This window comes from Bos indicus x Bos taurus, chromosome 12 (genome assembly GCF_003369695.1).
Source record: "Bos indicus x Bos taurus breed Angus x Brahman F1 hybrid chromosome 12, Bos_hybrid_MaternalHap_v2.0, whole genome shotgun sequence".
Classification (NCBI taxonomy): Eukaryota; Metazoa; Chordata; class Mammalia; order Artiodactyla; family Bovidae; genus Bos; species Bos indicus x Bos taurus.
The window spans coordinates 71,873,389-71,898,788 of NC_040087.1; the positions used below are offsets into that span (position 1 = coordinate 71,873,389).

A 25,400-nucleotide genomic window follows, 5' to 3' on the forward strand; every position below is an offset into this window, starting at 1 on the left:
CATCTGTCTACAATGCAGGAGACCCGGGTTTGAGCCCTGGGTTGGGAAGATCCCCTGGAGAAGGAAATGGCAATCCACTCCAGGACTATTGCCTGGAGCATCCCATGGACAGAGGAGCCTGGTAGGCTACAGTCCATGGGGTCTCAAAGAGTCGGACACGACTGAGCGACTTCACTCACTCACCAGTAGGGAGCACTAGAGGGACTCACAGAGCAAACAGACTGTCTAGTTTCTGCTAATTCTGCACCATCACCTCAGCAGTGGGACCTGACTCCAGATTTCAGGGTCCATTAGCATGTGCAGAACTAGCCCCATCCTGCTCCCTCACAAGTATCACCAGCACCTGGGAAGTGTCAGCTCCATGGAGGTCTGAGCACCAACTCTTTAGGGCCTCTCCTCTTGAGTTCTTGGGTCTGGAGATTTGTCCTAGGACACAGTAGCTGCCTGCTAAAATTATTAACTCAGTGTTTCTAACATTTCTAGCCCTCCAATTGCTATGTGACATATTTCCTTTATTAAGTGCTTTCTGTGAAAATACTTTGTTTTTCTCACCAGGCCCTTTCTTCTCATAGAATTCCCTCTGACAGAAACAGCTAAGAAATTCTTCAACTTTAGCCAACAGCCTCCTGGTAATCTAAATAAAAGGTTATTATTTTTTTTTAATATGCCATGCCATGTGGCTTGTGGGATCTTAGTTCTCCAACCAGGGATCAAACCTTGGCCCTTAGCAGTGAGGGCATGAAGTCCTGATCACTGGACAGCCAGGGAATTCCCAAAGGTCTCAGTTTTTGATTACGGTAATCTAAAAATAATGAAACAACTGTAGCATAGTAAAAATGACCATGTTCTACTACTCTGAAATATGGAGACTTATCTTGGATTTGGAATATTTTCATGGTTGGCCATCTTTAAGAAAAATGACAGTGTAAATAAATTTTTAATGTGAAAATATGAAATTATTGGATATATTATTTAATAGCACATTCTGAAGGTATAAGTAAGTACTCAAGTTATTCTCAGGAATGGAGAAAAATTAAGAGAAAGTTAACTTATTAGAGGTTGCTATAACGTTTCACAAAGAAGGATATATTGCAAAATTGAACGAAAATGGAAATAACTGAAATTCCACAGGTAAGGCTCTTACCATTATCATGTCACTGTCAGTAATGGTGCTCAGTCTGTGTGTGATGGTTACCACAGTGCACTGGGCAAATTTCTCATGGATTGCTTTTTTATTAACTCATCAGTTCTGGAATCAAAGAAGTTCAGTTTAGTTAGTAAAGACAGGAAAACCAGACTTAAGACTTAAAAATATCATATATAATAATGATGTTTTTTTAAAATCCATGCTTTATGACTTAATCTTGTTTCTGAAAAACTACGTATAAAAGTCTACTTACAAATTTACCATTGTTCATAAAGCAATGGGAAATATTCTTCCCTTGAAAGCTTGAAATTAACAGAAGCTACATTTAGGAATTTTGCTCTCTTAGGAAGTCTCCTAACAATATTAGTACCATATAACATGCTTTAGTTTCTTTCTTTGTTTTCTAGAATTCATCTTATCAAGAGATATCTTTGGGACAAAGAGAACACTTGAAAACATTTTTAAGCATCATTGAGAATTTTCCATTTACCACATTTAAAATTCAGATTCCAGGTATCATGGACCTCAGCCCCTTACCTTGGATCCACATTTGATGTGGCTTTGTCAATAATCAATATCTGATTTTTCTTGAGAATTACCCTGGCAAGACACACCAGTTGTCTCTGTCCAACACTCAAATTTGATCCTGTTTCTGCTAAGGCAGTATCCATTTTACCAGGAAGACCTTCGATGGTTTCTTTAAGTTGTACCTGTGGATACAGAAAGAAGAACATTTTCCTACACAAATTTCTGCTGAAGCAGAGAAGCCTCATACATTAGAGTTTTGATATCCTCAGGATTTCTTATATCTCTTACATCTCTTACATGTACAGCCACCTGATGCGGAGAACTCCTTCCAAGGAGTGTTCACTGAGAAAGATGGTGGAGTCAATCAGGACAGAAAGATCTCAGTGTCCCCTATCCCTGCCATAGGACATCCACCAGAAACCCCACCAGGGATTAGTTAAGGAAGTCTCTCAAGAAATGAAGCTACTTCTCCCAATCTGATCTAAACAGAAAAGTTAAAAGGATCTTTACAGTTTTCCCAAAGTATATTTTGCCTAGGTGTTAGTACACTAAGGGAAAAATTTTTTTAACAAAATTATTGTAGGAAGTATGGTTCTCTAAAGATATAATCTTATCAGTACTTTACCATTTTGGAAGAACTAAACGTTTAAAAAAACACAAATTCAAACAATGACAAACTGTACCTCATATATTATTAAACCTGGAGCCTACTTTGGCTTTGGTTCCTTCCCAAATTTAATCCCATATCTGTTTTACCTGTCAACTGGATTTTCTTCAATATCATAAATGTTTTGCAGTGAGAAAACTCAGGAAAAACAGAACACAACATAACATCTTATTTCCCCCAGACCATGGGTATGGGTGTTGTTTATATTAATCTACTCTGAACAAATTGCAATCATTCTGTGTAATAGGTTCCAGTTTCAGAGAAACAGACATAGAGAACAGACCAGATCTATGGACATGTGGGGAGGAGAAGAAGGAGAAGGGGAGATGTATGGAGAGAGTAACATAGAAGTTTACAATACCATATGTAAAATAGATAGCCAATGGGAATTTGCCATATGGCTCAGGGACTTCAAAAAGGGGCTCTGGAACAGGCTGAAGGGTGGGTTGGGGAGGGACATGGGAGAGAGGTTCAAGAGGGAGGGGACATGAGTGTACCTATGGCTGATTCTTGTAGATGTATGACAGAAAACCACAAAATTCTGTAAAGCAATTATCCTTCAATAAAAAATCTTTTTAAATTGTAATCATAAGATTAAATAAAACAAACTTTTAACTGCCAGAGATAATCTGAAAGTCACTGGTTGGTAGGAGTCATTTCAACGAATATTTGTTTTAGAGAAATATTATGGGATAAGAACCAAACCCATACTATGCTTGAAGTTAAAGAACAAAAAGTAAATATACTTCAGATTAAGAGACCAACAGATTGATGAGTGATGGCCAGTGAGCAGGGACCCAGAATTACAGTGTCAAATAACAAAACACTAGGGGTGAAAGGGCAACATTTTCGTGGTATCCTAAATGCTGGAGTAGTTCTATGAACATGATCCTGAATTATGATGCTGATGGAGTTCAAGCTCAGAAAGAGGGAATTCTGATTTAGGATTAAGTATGGTATTGATATTTACAGAATCTAAAGGGTAAGATTTGGATTGTGATGCAAGTGCTCGTGGTGAAAATTATAAAATGGAAGATGTCAGCTTAGTCACCCCCTTTCCTCCATTACAAGGAAGAGGACTTAGTATTCTATCTATGAAACAAATTCATACACCTGCACCCAGTGATGGGACTAATCAAAGGTGTGACAGCGGCAAAGCTTTTATCACTTTTCCTTCTGAGCTGACATTAGTAATCTTTGTACATCAGATTGGTCTTTCATAAGACTGATGTCTTAACTTAAAAGAAATAATCTCACACTTGCTCTCAATTTGGATGATATCTCATCACTAAGCTGTTTTTTTGTTTTGTTTTGTTTTTTGTTTTTTCACTTTCCTTCAGGTTTTCCACTTTGGCCTACAAGGACTGAGGCTTTTGTGAGGTAGAATGTTTTCCAGTAAACACTGCTTTCTGAGACTGTGAGAATGAGACTAACATGAAGATGAAATAATAAAGGTATGTACTTGCTAACATCGTCAGAGTATAAAATGAGTCAGTATGTGTAGAGTTTGTAGTGGTTGATACAAAGAAATCAACAGATATTGTCCATTATTAATAATGCTGTCAGCTGGCCTCTCTTCATGTTCTGCTTTATTTTCTTCTACACATATATCAGCACTGAGAATTACACGTGCATTGACTGGTTTTCCATCTTCTCCACAAGAGTTTAAGCTAAATGGTAGAGACTTTATCAATTTTGATGACTGTGATGATCCTAGAATCTGCAACTATGCCTGTCTAAAGGTCTCTCAATAAATATTTGTTGGATGTATGAATGAAGCTATAAGTGCATCTTATCTTGTGACATCTGTTCCTATAAATTAGGAAACAAATCCATACAGATAATTTATATATACTACTATTTTCTTACTAAAAGGAAGTGTCAAAAAATATATTCTTCTAACAATTAACTGGCTCCAAGATACCATAACATCATAATGTAACTGTGGAAGGCATTTTAAACGGTATAATTTAAGGAAAACAGAGAGAATACTACTATTGAAAACTATATATCTCAGTATAAAATGCTTGAAATTGTTTTTGAGCTTGGGAAAGTAATAAGCTACAGCAAAACTGAAAGTAATAATCTGAATTTATAAGACAACCACTTCTATTATCATGATTTCAGAGTAACCTACTACATATACTGTATCTACTAGCCAGGTGCCAATGCTCCTCACAGGAGATTGTGAGATGTAAGATGGTCTCCATATTTTGTAGAACCTTCCTACTTTTCAAAAAGAAAGGCTGGTGTGGGCTGGAAGAGACACTGAAATGCAATCAACAGATGGAGAAGAGCTTTTACTAGAGCAGGACCAGCAGTAAAGGAAGTAAGCGGGGAGCCCGTTCACCTAAATACAAGGTCCTGGGAAATGGACATATGAGCTGTCTCCACAGCCAGGATTGAATCACGTGATTCCTGATGCACAGGCTGCTGACACCCAGATTTCTGAATCTTGGTTTCCTGTGTGATGAGACACACTTGTGTCCTAATAGAGATACTATCAACATCTAACATAACTGGGTTATTTCTTCAGTTTTCATAAGGCACACCATCCTTAGTTGTCTGTTCTAGGATTAAAGCTGTTTTCTTTTTTAACAGAAGCAACATACTGCTGATTATTTTCAAGAGTTCTTGGTTGTTGTTGTTGTTGTTTTTTTTTAACTGGAGGATAATTGTTTTATAATGTTGCAGTGGTCTCTTTGATACATCAGTGTGAATCAGTCACTATTTTAAATATATATGTATGTATATTAAATATATATATATATATATTCCTTTCTTTTCCAGAGTTTTATTTACCATGATTCCTTAACCTTTGAGAGATAAAGTGCTTCATCTTCAGGCACTACTCATGTTATATTGGTAGAGCTGCCCTTGCCTTTTAGGTGTCCCAATCAGCATTAATTTCTGATGAATTTTCCTCAATTTACAGTAAGCTATTTATCATTACATGAAAAAATTTATTTTCAGAATACCTTGAAAAAAATAACTAAGATGAGATGGGCAGCATTCATAAAACTGTTTCCCTTCTGAGTGTCCAAATCAGTCGAGGAGGAAGGAGTAGACAAAACTAAGCATTTAAAAATAAATGTAAAAATCTCCTTTTACTTTTAACTGAAGTTCTTGAAGAAAACGTAGTGGTGCCTCCTACTCTCAGGAAGACTCTGAGTTAGGGTTCACATTTTCCATTTGTTTGGCATCACTTATAAACCAATAACTGGGGGGTGTTAATCCACCTAAAAATTGATCTCTTTGCTTGAGTTATACTTCTTAGTCTGACAAATCATCTCATCACTCTGTTACTATAGGAAGTATTTCTTTATGACATTTGCATGTTTATCAATGAAAGATTTAGTGATATTCTACAAATTAGAATATCACATAAAAGTCATAAAGGAACAATTCCTAGAGAAATACAAAGATGGGATGATTCCTCCCTAAGAGATACCACTAAAGTAATAGGACCACTTCTGGAAGTGGCATATGGAAACCACAAACTTCACTTTGTGAAATAAACTCATGTTTATTTCTATTTATAGAAATTTCCAAATGTACTTTATTTAAAGGTAGATCTTAGTATTGTCTACCACTTCCAGTGCTTCATCATTATTAGAATTCAGAGGCCACTACATTTTATTTTGATTTTGACTCCTACAGATGAATTAAATATAAGCTAAAGCCAAGTTCTAAGATAGCTTTTCAAAGGATTTATCTCCCAATTAATGTTTCTTCACTGTCCATGGAACTATGTGTTCTAAAAGTCTATAGTAATTTTACTACTGGAGGATCTGTGAAGAGGGATCTCAGGCTTGGAAACAAATTGGAAAATAAGTTACCAATACTTCTAGTTTTTTGAAAGGTGTGTACTAATTTCATCATTAAATCTTTCCTCTGAGTCCAGTAGAAGTGGATCCTTCCATCTTTCTTTACATTTGATGGTTAACTTCTCTACCTCTTCTCTTCTAGAATTTCACTGTAGAAAGACTCACTGACTTAAATGAAATCAGAGGTCCACTGCTTCTCAAGTAGAAGGTGAAGCAATCGACCTGATTTAAGAGCATAAAATCCTCACAGTTGCTGGAAAGCAGGGTGGGTGTGTGAGACTCAGTGCTGACATCCTTCAGAAACCAGAAATATTGGCAGGAGATTGCCAGGCCTTCAAGTCGGCTTGCTCACAGTCAAATTCATCTGTGTACTACAGATTTGAGAGCTACCCCTGAAAGGGTGACACTAAATGACAAAAAGTACCAATTCAAAACAACACTGTGTCATTGGGATTTGTGGGAATAAAACAAAAAACATTTTTGTTTTGAGAGAAATAAGCCATGCTTCTCTGAACTGAAGAGATCAATCAAACATTAAGTATTTATTAAGTGCTTACTTTTTAAAAGCAGAAGACTGAGCTAAGTCCTATGAGGGTTTAAAATCTGTCTATAGTTTAACAGTGGAGATACATTTTCTGCCAAGGGTAGCTTAGAATCAATTTACAAAACTGGGGCAAATGCAGAAAATAATTTATATTAAAATACACCAACTAACAACATCTTAACACTCAAAATCCATTTCATGAAATGGTGAGGAGATTCCAAGAAGTAGTCCAAAGGGAAACACTACACAAATAGAACATCTTCTAGAAATGAACTTAAAACTATAAAAAATGTCACAAAATCTCCAGGGTTCTGTTACTTGTATTTACTCTGCAGGATTAAAATAACAGTCAATATATAATTATTATCACATTCCAACTGTATTATTTACCCTTATAAACACTTATGAAACATCACACTATTTTAGTAGTATGATCTCATTTCTCTCTCAGTTAATAATGAAAAGCTATTATTGTGTTTACTTAGTAGATGTTCCCTAATATCTGAGGAGTAAAATGAATATTACAGGGTAATTAGGGTAATAAATTCACTAGGTAACCAATAGAATTTGAACCCACAATTTAAAAATCTAGTTTAGTGCTCTGCTATAGTTAAAGCTATGGTCTTCCCAGTGGTCACATATGGTTGTGAGAGCTGGACTGTAAGGAAAGTAGAGCACCAAAGAATCAATGTCTTCAAACTGTGGTACTAGAGAAGACTCCTTGGACAGCAAGGAGATCAAACCAGTCAATCTTAAGGGAAATCAACCCTGAATACTCATTGGAAGGACTGATGCTGAAGATGAAGCCCCAGTATTTTGGGCACATGATGCAAACAGCCAACTCATTAGAAAAGTCCCTGATGCTGGGGAAGACTGAGAGCAGAAGAGGGCATCAGAGAATGAGATGGCTAGATGGCATCATTGATGCAATGGATATGAACTTGGACAAACTTTGGAAGATAGTGAAGGACAGGGAGGCCTAGCATGTTGGAGTCCATGAAGTCCCAAATAGTCAAACACGGCTTTGGAACTGAACACAACACAACACAAAGACAAGGTAATGTGTTTAGTTGCTTTGGATTCTAAGGGAAAAGCTACAGTGGAAATATGATGCATTATATTCTTGCTTTTCATAAAAATCAATACACAGATCATCAATGTTCTGCTAGGAGGTAAACAAAATCAGTTACATGGATCAGCTCCCCTTTAATTGCCTGCAGTGCTGTAAATGTACACACACATATACTGATGCTAACAAACTAATAACATTTAATAAATTACCTCTTCTAAGGCATTCCACAGTTCCTTATCTGTATGTTCATTAAAAGGATCCAGATTTTTCCTCATTGTTCCCGTGAATAAAACAGGTTCCTAAATAACCCAAAATAGTAAATGTTATCAGTCAACTTTATCCATTTTATTCCAGTACTTACAGAATTAAAATGAACAAAATCAAAATTCACTGTAATCTTTAATAATAAGGTTGCAAATGCCCATTTACAAAAACAGTATCTCTAAAATAATTTTCAGTTGTATAAACTGTGCTGCAAAATATCCTCTGCACCATTGAACACTAACAAAAGAAAGTGCTGAGGTGTGTCACCTTAAGAAAAACCTGAAGAAGAGAAAGGAAGATTTGACTTTTTTAATGCTTCACTGGTAATACCTGCTTAATTTTTTAAAAAATAAGGATATAATTATTTGAGAAATTTTATACCAACAGCACTAGATAAATTGTCAATTCTGGTGTGATACTAGGAAATACCAAGAGCATGATTAGTTGAGGTTTGAAAGGGTTAATAGTCAGGCAGGTATGGAGGTCAGGGTCCCCAAAGATGGGGAGAAGGCAAAAAGGCACATTCCTTGGCATAGCAGGAGATTTCTCAAATCCTGTGTTGCTATGGGGACTATCTGAAACTTTCTCAAACCTCCAGCTAATATCTGCTCAGCAAAATTGTATATCTTGCTCAAGGAAATATCCTGTCTTAAGCTATGTTAATGAAACAATCTATCTTTCTTAGAAACCTGCTTTTCTTTAAAAACTAATGGCAGCTGCTATATGGATATAATTTATCTCACCCAGAGATACTTCAGTGAGAGACTGCTCCCCTCCTGCAGATGCTATCTCAGAATGTATGTTATTGGAGAGGAGCCTGGTGCAGTTCTATCAGCCAGCCTTGTGTTTCTCTTATCTATGATTAGCATCTCATGGTTTTTCTTGTGGTCATGTATGGATGTGAGACTTGGACTGTGAAGAAGGCTGAGCACCAAAGAATTGATGCTTTTGAACTGTGGTGTTGGAGAAGACTCTTGAGAGTCCTTTGGACTGCAAGGAGATCCAACCAGTCCATTCTGAAGGAAATCAGCCCTGGGATTTCTTTGGAAAGAATGATGCTAAAGCTGAAACTCCAGTACTTTGGCCACCTCATGCAAAGAGTTGACTCATTGGAAAAGACTCTAACGCTGGGAGGGATTGGGGGCAGGAGGAGAAGGGGACGACAGAGGATGAGATGGCTGGTTGGCATCACTGACTCGATGGACGTGAGTCTGAGTGAATTCCGGGAGTTGGTGATAGACAGGGAGACCTGGTGTGCTGCGATTCATGGGGTCGCAAAGAGTCAGACATGACTGAGTGACTGAACTGAACTGAACTGAACAATATATAATGCCTTGCTAAATACTAGCAAGGGGGTACTTACTCTCCTAGGCCCGCCCTTCCAGCACCTTTTGCTGGAAGCTTTCTCTATCCCTGTTATGTTAAAAAAAAAAACAACTTTGCTACACAAAAGCTCAGAGTGGTCAAAAGTGGTCGTCTTTGGTCCTGGATTGAAATTCTCTCCTCTGGAGACCAAGAATACTGGCACCGTTCACAGCTCACAGCCATAACCTTTCAGGTTTGTGTCTCAAAGCAGAACTATTAAATAGTTTCACATTGGCACTGAAGAATAAAGATCAGGCTATTTTCTCTACTGGTAAAACAGTCTTCCCAGGATCAGGAATCTTTCCACATCTGTGAATGAAACATCTCCACACATGCAAAGAGAATGTCAATTACTGGGGCCTAAGGCTTCTCTTAGTAGAAGGCAATGGCACCCCACTCCAGTGTTCTTGCCTGGAAAATCCCATGGACGGGGGAGCCTGGTGGGCTGCCGTCGATGGGATCTCACAGAGTCAGACACGACTGAGTGCCTTCACTTTCACTTTTCACTTTCATGCTTTGGAAAAGGAAATGGCAACCCATTCCAGTGTTCTTGCCTGGAGAATCCCAGGGACAGGGGAGCCTGGTGGGCTGCCGTCAATGGGATCGCACAGAGTCAGACACGACTGAAGCGACTTAGCAGCAGCAGCAGCAACAAGTCTTCTCTTAGGGCTGAAGAATTGATGCTTTTGAACTGTGGTGTTAGAGAAGACTCTTGAGAGTCCTTTGGACTGCAAGGAGATCAAACCAGTCCATCCTAAGGGAAATCAGTCCTGAATGTTCATTGGAAGTACCGATGCTGAAGCTGAAACCAATACTTTGGCCACCTGATGAGAAGAACTCCTTGGAAATGATCTGGGAAAAGAGCTGGGAAAGATTGAAGGCAAGAGGAGAAGGAGATGACAGAGGATGAGATGGTTGGATGGCATCACCAGCTCGATGGACATGAGTTTGAGCAAGCTTCAGAAGTTGGTGATGGACAGGGAAGCCTGGTGTGCTGCAGTCCATGGGGTCTCAAAGAGGCAGACACAACTGAGCAACTGAACTGAAATGAAGGCTCCTCTGTCCATGTAGAGATCACCTTTGAGTCTGCATCAGCTGGTCCCCACTTCTCTCACCTATGTGTCAGATGACCTGCCTCACAGAACCTCATTACTAACTGCAAGGTCAGGATGACCTGAAACCTATTGTGACCTGTGTCATAATAAAATTATTATTTTTTTTTAATAAAATTATTTTAATGTAAATAGTTCTTCCTATTCATCTACTTTAGGAGGAGCCATCAGTAAATTACTCTGGAAATAAAATATCTTTCTGGGTTTCAGGAGAGAATGTTATACATAAGCTCATGTAAGCCATTTAACTTTTCTTCTGGAGGGCTCTAATAAGCCAGGCCACAGAATACGAGCAACAGAGAAGAGTGCAATTGGCTCCTTTCAGTGAATGGCACAGAACAAGGGGGTGTGAGAACAAGAGGAAATCTGACTCTTCCACAAGTGCCTGTAACTGCTCACAATCACCAGCCTCAAACTGCACTGTTCCTCCTCACTTCATAAAAGCCTGAGAAGAAACATGAAGAAGACAGACTTCTTTTCCCCAGCCATGAAAAAGAATGACACAGCCTCCTCTACCTTCCTTCCCTGTTGTCTTTGTTTCAAGTATGGTGAGAGAGAAATGGATGCAGAAAACATACGGTGTGCTGCCCAAAAAAAGATGCATCCCTAAGCAAAATCTAAGATTAAAAAGACATTTAACTTTAACCTTCATTTACAGAAGGTTGATTAAGTGGCTGATATACACCAAAAAGCAATGAAAATCAGTGGCCATGTGACATGTCAAAATTAGTGACTTGAACTGAAAAATCCTGAGACCAAATGTAAGGTTTCTTTAAAACTTGAATTTAGGGTCAAAGTATAAACAACCGTCTAAGCATGCTAAGAGTTCCTGATCAGAGTAAAATACCATTCTGCCTCAGATTTAAAAAACAACAAGTTGTTACTCTTTCTAATTTTCAACTCTAAGATTGTAACAAGCCAGATGATTTCTCTTCTTTTAGCTATTTCCATGAGGTTTACACAAATGACATGGCCAAGCAAGGGGAGGCTGGTGCCCAATATTCATCCCTCTTTTCTGACTCTCCTCTACTTTCCCCCAGGAACCTAAACTATGGACAGTATTCTGCTCTGGGCTCAAGATGAGAGACTCTTTGAGAACTAGTGTTTGAGGAGATAAAGGGACTGAAAGAGGTCACCTAAAGGAACCAGCTTTGAGCCCAGTCAGGAGAAGAGAGACCAGGCCTTTTTGATTATAACTACAGGAATGTTTGTTTGCCCATCATAGCTTATGTGACCTGAACATTTTTTCCTTCAGGCTCCTTTCAAAGGGCAAATTCACATCCCATAAGAGGTCTAGGGTTTGATAAAGTGCCATCTGGTTTTCAAAGCACACTCTAGAGAGGTGTTGCTGCTGCTAAGTCGCTTCAGTCGTGTCAGACTCTGTGCAACCCCAGAGACGGCAGCCTGCCAGGCTCCCCCGTCCCTGGGATTCTCCAGGCAAGAACACTGGAGTGGGTTTCCATTTCCTTCTCCAATGCATGAAAGTGAAAAGGGAAAGTGAAGTCGCTCAGTCGTGTCCGACTCTTCGTGACCCCATGGACTGCAGCCCACCAGGCTCCTCTGTCCATGGAATTTTCTAGGCAAGAGTACTGGAGTGGGATGCCATTGCCTTCTCCGAGAGAGGTGTTACCTAAGCTAATTTATGAAAAATATTAAATTGCTTTGTTTTTTAAAAGGTTGGTTGCTCAGTGGTAAAGAATTCACCTTCCAGTACAGGAGAGCATTTGATTCCTGGGTTGGGAAGATCCCCTGGAGAAGGAAATGGCAGTATTCTTGTATTCTTGCTTGGGAAATCTCATGGACAAAGGAGTCTGGCCCACTACAGCCCATGGGGTCACAAAGAGCTGGACATGACTGAGTGACTGAACAACAACAACACATTAATACATTTGGTGGTTCAAGAGAACAGACATAAAGACCCCACTCAAAGGTCAATCAGGGGGACTTCCCTGGTGGTCCTGTGGTTAAGACTTCACCTTCCAATGAAGAGGTTGCAGGTTTGATCCCTGGTAAGGGAGCTAAGATTCCATCTGCCTTGTGGCCAAAAACAGGAAAATAAGGCAGAAATATTATAGCAACAAATTTAATAAAGACTTTAAAAAAAGTTCAATCAGGGTCTAGTTTGTAGTCAGGGTCTATTTTATAATCAGGTCTATTTTGTAATCAGGGTCTCTCTCTATTGTCACCTCCCTCACCTTCTCTTTAGGAAACTCCTTGAAGCAGACGAAGCTCATCAAAGACTAGGAGACTAAAACTGGATTCTTTGCAGCAGGGGGAGTCCCTCACTTCTGAGCCCCTTACCAGCATCTGCAGCTACTTCATGCTGAGCTTTAAACAGAGCCTCTAGACACTCTGTAGGCCTTAAATACATTCTGCTAATTATCACCAAACCACTGCTGATTGGCACACATTTCAAAACAAACAAACAAACAAACAAACAAAAAACTGCTTCAGCAGTTTCCCATTGCAATACATGTTCTCACTTAAGTCTACACTGTCAGTCTAAAAGGATATATTTGGCAATTATGTGGGCTTACTTAGCATTATTAGATGGAAGAATATTTCTCTTTGTTGTGACATGCCAAATGTATATCTCAAAAATCAACAAAACTTTAATGAAAACGTGTTGAATGAAAAGAATGATTTATAAAAATAGTAACTGATTGAAGCTCTATTTTGCTTGAAATCAGCAGGCCATTTGTGAACAATATTTATTTGAATATGTGAATGTGTTTTATGCGTGGTGTTCACTTTGGTTTCTACTCATTCTTCTTTCATCACTTACCAGATAAAAGCTAGTAAAACTGCTCACAGTAGACACATACTGCAAGGGCAGATAAGGGTCAAATTAATGTTCTTTTTTGTTTCTGTTGGTGGTACCATGCAGCTTGTGGGAACCTAGTTTCCCAATCAGGGATTGAACCAGGGCCACAGCAGTGAGAGCACAGAGTTCTAACCACTGGAGCACCTGCGAATTAATTCCCAATGATCATTTCTCAGTAGATATTATTTAAAGTACCTAAGTAATCATATAAATAAACTAATTTTATAAATAAGTGTACAAATGTTTACACTGAAGGACACGGCAGTGTAGAGATTTATGGTAGTGTTAGGGGAAGCACACTGACTGAAACCACCTACCCTGGCTGGGCACCATAGTAACCATCTGTATGAGGTCCTGGTAAGGAACATGGAACTAATAAGCCACCACCAAATGGACAAATTCAGGAAAAGTCAAAAAGAGACACCACATGTCTGACCACCTCCCAGAATTCTTCTCTCTAGCATCCATCTTGGCTGAACAAGGCGTGCACCACCAGGAAGGACTCTGAGTCAGAATGATTGGCTAAATACAACCCGGAAACTAATCCCCCATCACCATAAAACCCGAGACTGCAAGCCACATAGCAGAGCAGTTCTCCTGGGTTCCCTTACCTTACTGCTCTCCACCCAGGCGCCCTTTCCCAATAAAATCTCTTGTTTTGTCAGCACATGTGTCTCCTCGGACAATTCATTTCCGAGTGTTAGACAAGAGCCCAGTTTCAGGCCCTGGAAGGGGTTCACCTTCCTGCAATAGTAGGACATACAACCCTCACGTAAATATACACTACATTTATTGGCCCATGTATATTTTTTCTGAAAGTACAAATAAACCTCAATGAATAAGAGTTGCCTGGCACAACAGTCAGGAAAACATGCTTATTCAATGTAACAATTTAAGTGAAACCTTAGTTTCCGAACTATTTTTTCATCATGGTATAAAGATTATATTTTTAAAAATGTAATTCATTGGGTCATATTCAGTATTGATTTTTCCTTTGTTATAAACATAACACAAGGTCATTTTAGGTGTGTGACCCAAAAATAGCCACTCTGAATCAGAGCATTTAGGGCAATATATTGATAAACCTTCAACACAACTGCAGACTGAAAACTGCAGTCTTACTGGACCTTTGTATATGCTGCTGGAAGAAAGACTATAAACTATGTTGAAAAAAAACCCTACCCACTAACTGAAGCTTAAAATGACCCAGGATCAAGACAAAAACCATACAAGTGGTTACAAACGAGGCAGGTAAAGCACAATCTTTATCCTCATTTCAATCCCAAAGCAAGAACCTGCCCTCAGCTAAAGTATACAAAGAGTAGCTACTGCTGATGTTTCCCTGCCACTTTAGGCATTACTGACAAAATGGAGGCATAGCCCCAACTCCCTTTCCTTGTCCCGCAGGCACGGACCTGGGATGAAGGAGTTAGGTCTTGTAATTCTGACTTGTTTTTTCCTCTCCTCAGCTAAGTTGACTGAAAAGGAATAATAAGGTGCTTATTGTTCTTGAGAGCAGCATGAAAAGGCACAAAGCCTTCTGCAGCTGTGCTCAGAAAATAATTCATAAAGTTAATAATTGACATTTGTTTAAGGACTTTTACAAAAGAGTGTTCCAGAATGAGCACATAGGCTGCAGCTTGTGACCATGGGAGGGATTGCTATCTGAAGTCTATTTGTGAGGAAAATGTTTATGGCAAAGGAGTTTCCTGAATTTAGGGCCCAGAAATAATTAAAATAGAAGTTAAAGATTTAAGGAATGTTGTAATGTTAGCATATTTTACTATAGCTTATAGAGGTTAGGAATTTTATAGATACTATAGCTAGAAGCCTTTTTAAGAGATAGTGAGCTCAGGATGTTAGGAGCAAACAAGATTTAGGAAGATAAGTAGTAAACTGAGGAATGTAGCACGAGTTACAAAGTAATCACAAGTTAACCATAGGCACATTAGAGGAAGTAGATAATAGATGGTAAAGCTGATTCTGAGAGAATCACTGAAGCAGGAACTCTGTTTGAAGAGCAACAATGATTTATGGACATAATAAATCTGGGTGAGGGGGAACTGAAAATGTCAAACCTCTGACCTAATGCTTTTGTAAAAGTATAAAAGAAAATCTTAAACTTGAAATAAATTGGCAGTCCAAGAAAACTGAGAGGCTGTCTCATCGCCAACACCGTTCATCTCTTCAGGTTGAATCCCTGGCTGCTGGAGCTGGATTCCGGCATTTCCCCAAATCCTAAGGGCTATGTTCTCATTTCTAATCTGGGGACCTTTCTTAAGAAGCAGCTCATCTCCCTGTTTCAAGCAAAAGAGGATAACCTAACGTCACTTTAAACCTTGGTTTCCCCCAATCACCTTTCATTTTTAATCCCTTAGCCTCTCAATGAACTTCCATATTCAGAAGAAAAGCACACTGTTAACTAACAAAGGATAAGGAATTTAAGCCTTGTAAAGTCCTCAAGAGCTCCAGAGAACAGTTCCAGGGATTTTTAACTAAGATTTCAGTGTTGGAAACAAAGGGCAAATTGCATTAGGCTAGAATCTAGTTGTATTTCTTTACTAGTAACAGCACATCTACCTCTTCTCTCTTTGAGATTTGTTCTTACCAAAAACAAAAAACAGAAAGAAAACCAGGTTTTCTTTCCTGGTTTTCCAGGACCAATACAAAAACCATACAAGGGATTACAAACAAGGCAGATAAAGCACAATCTTTATCCTCATCATTTCAGTCCCAAAGCAAGAAACTGCCCTCCACTGAAGCATATCAAGAATATATCAGAGAAGTCAGAACAGCTCTGGTTCACCTTCTTCAACAACTGAAAAAAACTCAGAGAATGGAAATACCAAAGAGCAGAATGGGCTGTGTAAAAAATACTTAGCTTTTGCTTTGATTTAAAAGAAAAAAAACTACCAAATATAAAAATGAATCTATTTAACCATGATAAAGATGCTGTTGATCTGTGCCAACCTTTAGACTACAATCATAAATATTGAATTCACATGCAATCTCTCTTCAATTGAAAACATCTTCTTTGTACCAATAGAATAAAGGGTTCTATGTGTAGAGTATCATCTAAAGAAGTTTTGAAATTCATTTTCCAGGTCCTTTCAGATAAGCAGCTACTCCCTGAATATAATCTCACCTTGGTGTTCTTTCTGGGGAATATACTTAACTACTTCACATTCTGAGCACAAAGGATGCACAGACTTCAGATACCTGTTCCACTTAAGGAAATTATCTAGGAAGTACTTTCGTATTTTGCTTTTTCCTGAAATTTTGAACACAAATTGAGGAGTACCTTCCTAAGATTATATAGTATTTGTCTTTGAAAGTTCCCCCTAGGACTCCAGGACTGATGGTCTATGTCACCACTCCCCTGCCTCTGGTTCCTAGGCAAGTCCTTGTTGCTATCACATCTCCCCATTTCTGACCTGTTCATGGTGGGGTCAATAGTGATGGGGGAGAGAGAGACCACCCTGGAAGCTGCTGCTGCTCACAAGATCACGGGGCAGAGGGCGTCAGGGAAGTTGATGCAGACCTGGATCACCTAAGTGGGGCAACTCAAAGAAACAGCACTAGGCTCCCCCTTGGCAGAGCCTGAGCTCAGCTTCCTAGGACTCCTAAATCAACGTGTTGAGAAAACAAGCATCACTGCTTCCTATTTGTTTGGGGAAAGAGGATTCTAAGTTTTCTGCTCTGAGACAAGTAACTTCAAGTAAACACAGTATCAGATTTTCTCCTGCTGGATTCTGGAGTTGGGAATCTCTCTAAATTAAAGTCCAGGCTTTGCCCCATGGTAAGTTAAGTTTCTATTACCCCAGTTTTAAAATCTGTAAGATGAGGATAACCATAGAATTCTTGTGAGCAAAAAGTGGGAGATGGTAAGAGGGTAAAACATGTTAAAGTGAAAATCATTCAGTTGTATCCAACTCTTTGTGACCCCATGGACTATACAGTCCATGGAATTCTCCAGATCAGAATACAGGAGTAAGTAGCCTTTCCCTTCTCCAGGGGATCTTCCCAACCCAGGGACAGAATCCAGGTCTCCCACACTGCAGGCAGATTATTTACCAACCGAGAACCAGGGAACATGTTAAAACATGTTAGTTCAGTACAGTTCAGTTCAGTCACTCAGTCATGTTCAACTCTTTGTGACTCCATGGACTGCATCACACCAGGCTTCCCTGTCCATCACCAACTCCCAGAGCTAAGGATTCCACAAATGTTAGGGATTATTATTAAAACCTGTGTAACTTGTCAGGGCCTTCAACAAACACTAGAGAAACAGAAATGAGACACAGAGGCCCTGTCCTCAAGGAGAGGAAGAAAATAGTCAAGAATGTGGGGAGGGCAAAAAAATGCCAGAAATCTTCATGGAGGGCTGGAAAGTATGAGTGGGTACAGAGTCCGGGGCTGGAAAGAATGTTATGGGACGGGCGCCAGATATCAAAAGATAAAAAGGAAGTGATATTCTCTCCTGTTGTTTCGTATTGGAAAGACAGAGTTTTCTGTCTTGCCTTTCCTTAAAACTCCTAATTTGCTAATCTGTTTTCCTCTCACTCTTTAAATTTATATAAACAATGTGCTTTACAATATAAAAAATACAGGTAAAGAAAATCACCCAAAACCACAAAAATATAAACAGAAATTAAACAGCAAAATCAGTCCAGAATGTGTTACTCTTTCTACTTAACTAGAAGTTATTGGAAAGGTCAATGCCCTGATCCTTAAGGATAGTAATAGCTACTACTGACTGAGGATTCCTAAGAACTAGAAATGGGCCACAACTGTTTTCTTATCCAGTTATATCTTCACAACAAATCTGTGCAGCAATAATTTCTAGAACTAGTTTAAGGACCAGGACTATGAACCTTAGAAGCTGAATGACTTCACCAAGGCCCCATAGTCAGATGAGGCAGAGTAGAAATAAAAATGTGGGTCATGTTGATACTTGGTCTCCACTCTTAAACATTCGATCACTGGCTGCCTCCTGAATGACTTCCTTGGGCCTTTTACACGTTGCAGGATCTCTTCAGATTCTCTCTCTTGAGTCAACCAATACTGTGCGTTGGAGTGAATATAAAGTGCATATAAAGTGAAACAAAAACAAATAAAGGTTTTGTGTTTACAATGGTTAGCGATTATTATCTACATGGATACAAAGCTTAATAATGTTTTGTAAGCAAACTCTCTGGAGTGTGTACATAAAGCAGGCACAAAGGTAGAATGGAAACTGATAGAGCAAATTCAAAACCTGGTGATGTCAAGGGATGTTTAGTCTTTGCTCAGATGTACTCCAAAACATTACATGCAGAGCCAAGAATCATCCAGTGTTATATCTTTATATAGGGAGTACTTTTACATACACAAGCACACAACCTTTTCTTATCAAGAAGCATTAACAGGACACATTTATAGATACTTTCATCCATGGACATAAAAGTAATTTGCAGACATGCTAATTATTTCTAAAACTAATTTCATCTGGCCCATTTCAGAGATGGGTACAATCAAAACATAAATCTTGGGAATTTAACTTCATTTTTCTCTTGTTATTCTTCAGTCATGCAGTCACGTCTGATTCTGCCACCCCATGGACTGCAGCATGCCATCTTTCCCTGTCCTTCACCAGCTCCCAGAGTTTGCTCAAACTCCACTGAGTCGGTGATGTTATCCAACCATCTCATCCTCTGTTGTCTCCTTCTCCTCCTGTCTTCAATCTTTCTCAGCATCAGGGTCTTTTCCAATGAGTCAGCTCTTCGCATTCAGTGGCCAAAGTACTGTAGCTTCAGCTTCAGCATTAGGCCTTCCAATGAATATTCAGGACCAATTGCCTTTGGGATTGACTGCTTTGATCTCCTTGCTGTTCAAGGGACTCTCAACAGTCTTCTCTACCTCCACAGTTGGAAGGCATTAGTTATTTGGTGCTCAGAGTTTTTTGCTGCCAGCTCTCACATCCATACATGACTACTGGAGAAATTAGAGCTTTGACTACACAGACCTTTGTAGACAAAGTAATGTCTCTGCTTTTTAATATGCTGTCTAGGTTAGTCATAGCTTTTCTTCCAAGGAGCACACTTCTTTTAATTTCATGGCTGCAGTCACCATCTGCAGTGATTTTGGAGCCCAAAAAACTAAAGTCTGTCACTTTTTCCATTGTTTCCCTATCTATTTGCCATGAAGTGATGGGACCAGATGCCATGATCTTTGTTTTTTGAATGTTGAGTTTTAAGCCAGCTTTTTCACTCTCCTCTTTCACTTTCACTCTTGGCTTCATCAAGAGGCTCTTTAGTTCCTCTTTGCTTTCTACCATAAGGGTGGTGTCACCTGCATATCAGAGGTTATTGATATTTCTCCTAGCAATCTTGATGTCAGCTTGTGCTTCATCCAGTCTGGCATTTCACATGATGTACCCTGTATATAAGTTAAATAAGCAGGGTGACAATATATAACCTTGACATACTCCTTTTCCTATTTGGAACCAGTCTGTTGTTCCATGCCCAGTTCTAACTGTTGCTTCTGGACCTGCATATAGGTTTCTCAGGTGGCAGGTAAGGTGGCCTGGCATTCCCATCTCCTTAAGAATTTTCCACAGTTTGTTGTGATCTACACAGTCTTTAGTATCGTCAGTGAAGCAGATGTTTCCCTGGAATTCTCTTGCTTTCTCTATGATCCAATGGATGTTAGCAATTTGATCTCTGGTTACTCGCCTTTTCTAAATCCAGCTTGGACATATAGAAGGTTTTGGTTCACGTACTGTTGAAGCCTATCTTGAAGGGTTTTGAGCATTATTTTGCTAGCATGTGAAACGAGTAAAATTGTGCATTAGTTTGAACATTTCTTGGCATTGCCCTTCTTTGTGATTGGAATGGAAACTGACCTTTTCCAGTCCTGTGGCCACTGCTGAGTTTCCAAATTTGCTGGCATATTGAGTGCCGCGCTTTTACAGCATCATCTTTGAGGCTTTGATATAGCTCAGCTGGAATTCCATCACCTCCACTACTTTTTTTCATAGTGATTCTTCCTAAGGCCCACTTGACTTCACACTTCAGGATGTCTGGCTCTAGGTGAGTGATTATACCATCACAATTATCCAGGTCATTAAGGTCTTTTTTGTATAGTTCTTCTGTGTATTCTTGCCACCTCTTCTTAATATCTTTTGCTTCTATTAGGTCCATTCTTCTGTGTATTTTTGCCACCTCTTCTTACTATCTTTTGCTTCTGTTAGGTCCATACCATTTCTGTCCTTTATTGTGCCTATCTTTTCATGAAATATTCCCTTGATATCTCTCATTTTCTTGAAGAGATATCTAGTCTTTCCCATTCTGTTGTTTTCCTCTATTTCTTTGCACTGTGTTCTTAAAAAGGCTCTCTTATCTCTCCTTGCTAACCTCTGGAACTCTGCAATCAAATGGGTATATCTTTCCTTTTCTCCTTTGCCTTTAGCTTCTCTTCTTTTCTCAGTTATTTGTAAGGCCTCCTCTGACAACTATTTTGCTTTTGTGTATTTCTTTTTCCTGTGCATGGTTTTGATCATCTATTATTTCCTACTATAATCACTAAGTTATGAATCTAATACCCAGTATTAATTCAGTCGCTCACTCGTGTCCGACTCTTTGTGACCCCATGAACCGCAACATGCCAGGCCTCCCTGTCCATCACCAACTTCCAGAGTTTACCCAAACTCATGTCCATTGAGTAGGTGATGTCATCCAACCATCTCATCCTCTGTCGTCCCCTTCTCATCCTCCCTTCAAACTTTCCAAACATCGGGGTCTTTTCAAAAGACTCAGATCTTCTCATCTGGTGGCCAAAATATTGGAGTTTCAGTTTCTTTTCTTTAATATAAATTTATTTAATTGGAGGCTAATTACAATATTGTATTGGTTTTGCCATACATCAACATTAATCCTCCACACGTGTACACGTGTTCCCCGTCCTGAACCCCTCTCCCACCTCCCTCCCCATACCATACCTCTGGGTCATCAGTCCTTCCAATGAACACCCAGGACTGATCTCCTTTAGGATGCACTGGTTGGACCTTGCAGTCCAAGGGACTCTCAAGAGTTTTCTCCAACACCACAGTTCAAAAGCATCAATTCTTCTGTGCTCAGCTTTCTTTATAGTCTAACTCTCACATCCATACATGACTACTGGAAAAACCATAGCCTTGACTGCTGCTACTGCTACTGCTAAGTCACTTCAGTCATGTCCGACTCTGTGCGACCCCACAGACGGCAGCCCACCAGGCTCCCCCATTCCTGGGATTCTCCAGGCAAGAACACTGGAGTGGATTGCCATTTCCTTCTCCAGTGCATGAAAGTGAAAAGTGAAAGTGAAGTCGCTCAGTCGTGTCCGACCCTCAGCGACCCCATGGACTGCAGCCTTCCAGGCTCCTCCATCCATGGGGTTTTCCAGGCAAGAGTACTGGAGTAGGGTGCCATTGTCTTCTCCATGGCCTTGACTAGTATTGACAATTTTGGACCTTTATTGACAAAGTAATGTCTCTGCTTTTTAATATGCTGTCTAGGTTGGTCATAACTTTCCTTCTAAGGAGTAAGCATCTTTTAATTTCATGGCTGCAATCACCATCTACAGTGATTTTGGAGCCCCAAATAATAAAGTCAGTCACTGTTTCCACTGTTTCCCCATCTATTTGCCACAGTTAGAACTGGACATGGAAAATAAAGACTGGTTCTAAATCAGGAAAGGAGTACGTCAAGGCTGTATATTGTCACCCTATTTATATAACTTATATGCAGAATACATCATGCAAAATGCAGGGTTGGATGAAGCATAAGCTGGAATCAACATTTCCAGGAGAAATATCAGTCACCTCAGATATGCAGATGACACCACCCTTATGGCAGAAATTGAAGAGGAACTAAAAAGCCTTTTGATGAAAGTGAAAGAGGAGAGTGACAAAGTTGACTTAAAACTCAACATTCAGAAAACTAAGATCATGGCATCTAGTCCCCAAACAGACAGGGAAATGAAACAGTGACAAATTTTATCTTTTGGGGCTCCAAAATCACTGCAGATAGTGACTGCAGCCATGAAATTAAAAGACGCTTGCTCCTTTGAAGAAAAGTTATGACCAACCTAGACAGCATATTAAAAAGCAGAGACATTGCTTTGCCAACAAAGGTCTGTATAGTCAAAGCTATGGTTTTTCCAGTAGTCATGTATGGATGTGAGACTGGGAAAGATTGAAGGCAGGAAGCGAAGGGATGACCGAAAATGAGTTGGGTGGATGGCATCACCGACTCGATGGATATGAGTTTAAGCAAGCTCTGGGAGTTGGTGATGGACAGGGAAGCCTGGCATGTGGCAGTCCATAGGGTCACAAAGAGTTGGACATGACTGGGTGACTGAACTGAGCTGAAAACTGAAATAAATCATAATGGAAACGAATATGAAAAAGTATATGCATGTATATACATATACAGATATATCAACTAAATCAACTGAGTCACTTTGCTATACACCAGAAACTAACACAACACTGTACATCAACTATATTTAAATATAAAATAATTAAAACAAAATCTTGTATGTGATGAGAATATCTGTTGAAAATACCTGCTGCTAAAAATATGCTCTACTGGGGGCAAAAGGATTAACATTTTCATCCAATTTGAAAACAAACAAAAATCAAATTAAAATCAATCAAACTTAGGTGCCTTATAAAAAGAACATGTGAGAATGCTCTGATGTGCAAACCTGTAATATGATTGACATTTTCTTCCTTAAATTGTGAAGTCCAGCTCGTCCTATCCGACAACGATCAACCCGAAGGTCGCCTTTGGGTTCTGACAATCGAAAAACTGCAGAAAAAACAGAACTCTTTCCAGCTCCTGTTCTTCCCACAATGCCAACCTGTAATGAGATCCAGAAGGGATTAAGAATTAACAACATGCAACAAACCTAGAAGAAGCCCTGCCAGCTGAGGAAGAATTTTAAAAGTTCTACATAGAATGTAGTCTAAACATTTCTCAGTCATGGCAACTGTTGAAATTTGGGGCCAGATAATTCATTATTGGGGGATAATTAATTATCGTTAGTTTTGCCTGGATATATGCACAATATCCTGCATATTGTAGGATCGTAGTATGTCAGAGCCTAACCACTAGAAACCAGAAACATTCCCTACATTGTGGCAATCAAAAATGTCAGGCATTGACAAATGTCCCCTAGTTGAGACCCCATGGTTCAAAGAAGAGTTAAAAATAACAGAATCAATCTATAGGCAGTGAAAAGCCAGCAGTTTCCTAAATGATTCATAAAAATTAAGTTTAAATTATCTTTATTCCTAATGCCAGGTATGTCTACATTGAGAATTATGTGGATAATTTTACAGTAATGTCAACAAGTCAGAAGAGTTACACACAAATAACTATTCATTTTCTGAGGGTTCCATTATTTGAGAGGAATTTTTTTTGGTAGAAAAACTAAGTCACTTCCTAACATTAAAAACCTTAATTATGTTCTGTCCTTGAATAAAACATCTTACAATTGTAAAACGCAGGTCTCACTATCTTAATGGGCAGCAGCCAATAGGCAAAATTCACATAATGAGATTAATAATACAATTAACATTTGCTATTTATATGGAACCTTTCATCTCAGCACTTCAAAAGGGATTTTAAAAACCAGTTGATACCTACAATCATATCTTAGAAAGACACATGTGAAGTATCAGTCTATTTATTAAAACCAAAACAAAGAGAAATTAAGTGCACTATCAGTATATTAAAAGATAAACATAAAACATAGACAGAGGAGCCTGGCAGGCTACGATCCATGAGGTTGCAAAGAGTCGGACAGACTAAGCAGGTATAAGAGATAAGAAAGCAGGTAAAATGCAGGTGAGGAATGAAACTGTGTTGCAAAAGCTAGCTTTTAGCTGACTATATGCAAGCATGTATGTGGAAACTGGCTTTTTTTTAATTTTTTTAAATCAATGAGTTTGCCCAACTGATGAATCCTGGTGGAAGCTTCCCAAGAGATAATTTCATTTCTATTTAAGAATCTGGAATCAGTGAGGGATGTAAGATATGCTTTCAATCATTTGTAAGTTAATTTAGTAAATTTAAAAAACTCAAGCCTTTAAACAGGGAAGTTAGGACTTTCTGAGGACAGATTATATGTTGGGAATCTCACATATAATCTGTAAAATCAATAATGACATTAAGAAAAGAATTTATCTTTATAGAGATTAAATATAGGAGTCAGACGACTGAGAGACTAACAAACACACACATAAGAATAGGGGCCTCACTTCACAATGAACAAAGAATTAATCTCAAAAATATACAAGCAACTCCTGCAGCTCAATTCTAGAAAAATAAAAGACCCAATCAAAAAGTGGGCCAAAGAACTAAACAGACATTTCTCCAAAGAAGACATACAGATGGCTAACAAACACATGAAAAGATGCTCAACATCACTCATTATCAGAGAAATGCAAATCAAAACCACAATGAGGTACCATTTCACGCCAGTGAGAATGGCTGCTATCCAAAAGTCTACAAGCAATAAATGCTGGAGAGGGTGTGGAGAAAAGGGAACCCTCTTACACTGTTGGTGGGAATGTAAACTAGTACAGCCACTATGGAGAACAGTGGGGAAATTCCTTAAAAAACTGGAAATAGAGCTGCCATCAGATCAGATCAGATCAGTCGCTCAGTCGTGTCCGACTCTTGGCGACCCCATGAATCGCAGCACACCAGGCCTCCCTGTCCATCACCAACTCCCGGAGTTCACTCAGACTCACGTCCATCGAGTCAGTGATGCCATCCAGCCATCTCATCCTCTGGCGTCCCCTTCTCCTTCTGCCCCCAACCCCTCCCAGCATCAGAGTCTTTTCCAATGACTCAACTCTTCGCATGAGGTGGCCAAAGTACTGGAGTTTCAGCTTTAGCATCATTCCTTCCAAAGAAATCCCAGGGCTGATCTCCTTCAGAATGGACTGGTTGGATCTCCTTGCAGTCCAAGGGACTCTTAAGAGTCTTCACCAACACCACAATTCAAAAGCATCAATTCTT

General features: G+C 39.2%; 1 protein-coding gene across 1 annotated transcript in view; it reads right to left on the reverse strand.

Annotated features, from left to right (window-relative positions):
* The window catches only part of LOC113902492 (multidrug resistance-associated protein 4-like), a 276,118-nt gene that overhangs the window by 28,566 nt on the left and 222,152 nt on the right, over window positions 1–25,400 (reverse strand). Inside the window, 5 exon segments of the mRNA XM_027557827.1 lie at window positions 1,145–1,227; window positions 1,230–1,249; window positions 1,685–1,857; window positions 7,995–8,084; window positions 23,077–23,232. Of these exon segments, the coding sequence (XP_027413628.1) occupies window positions 1,145–1,227; window positions 1,230–1,249; window positions 1,685–1,857; window positions 7,995–8,084; window positions 23,077–23,232 (522 nt within the window).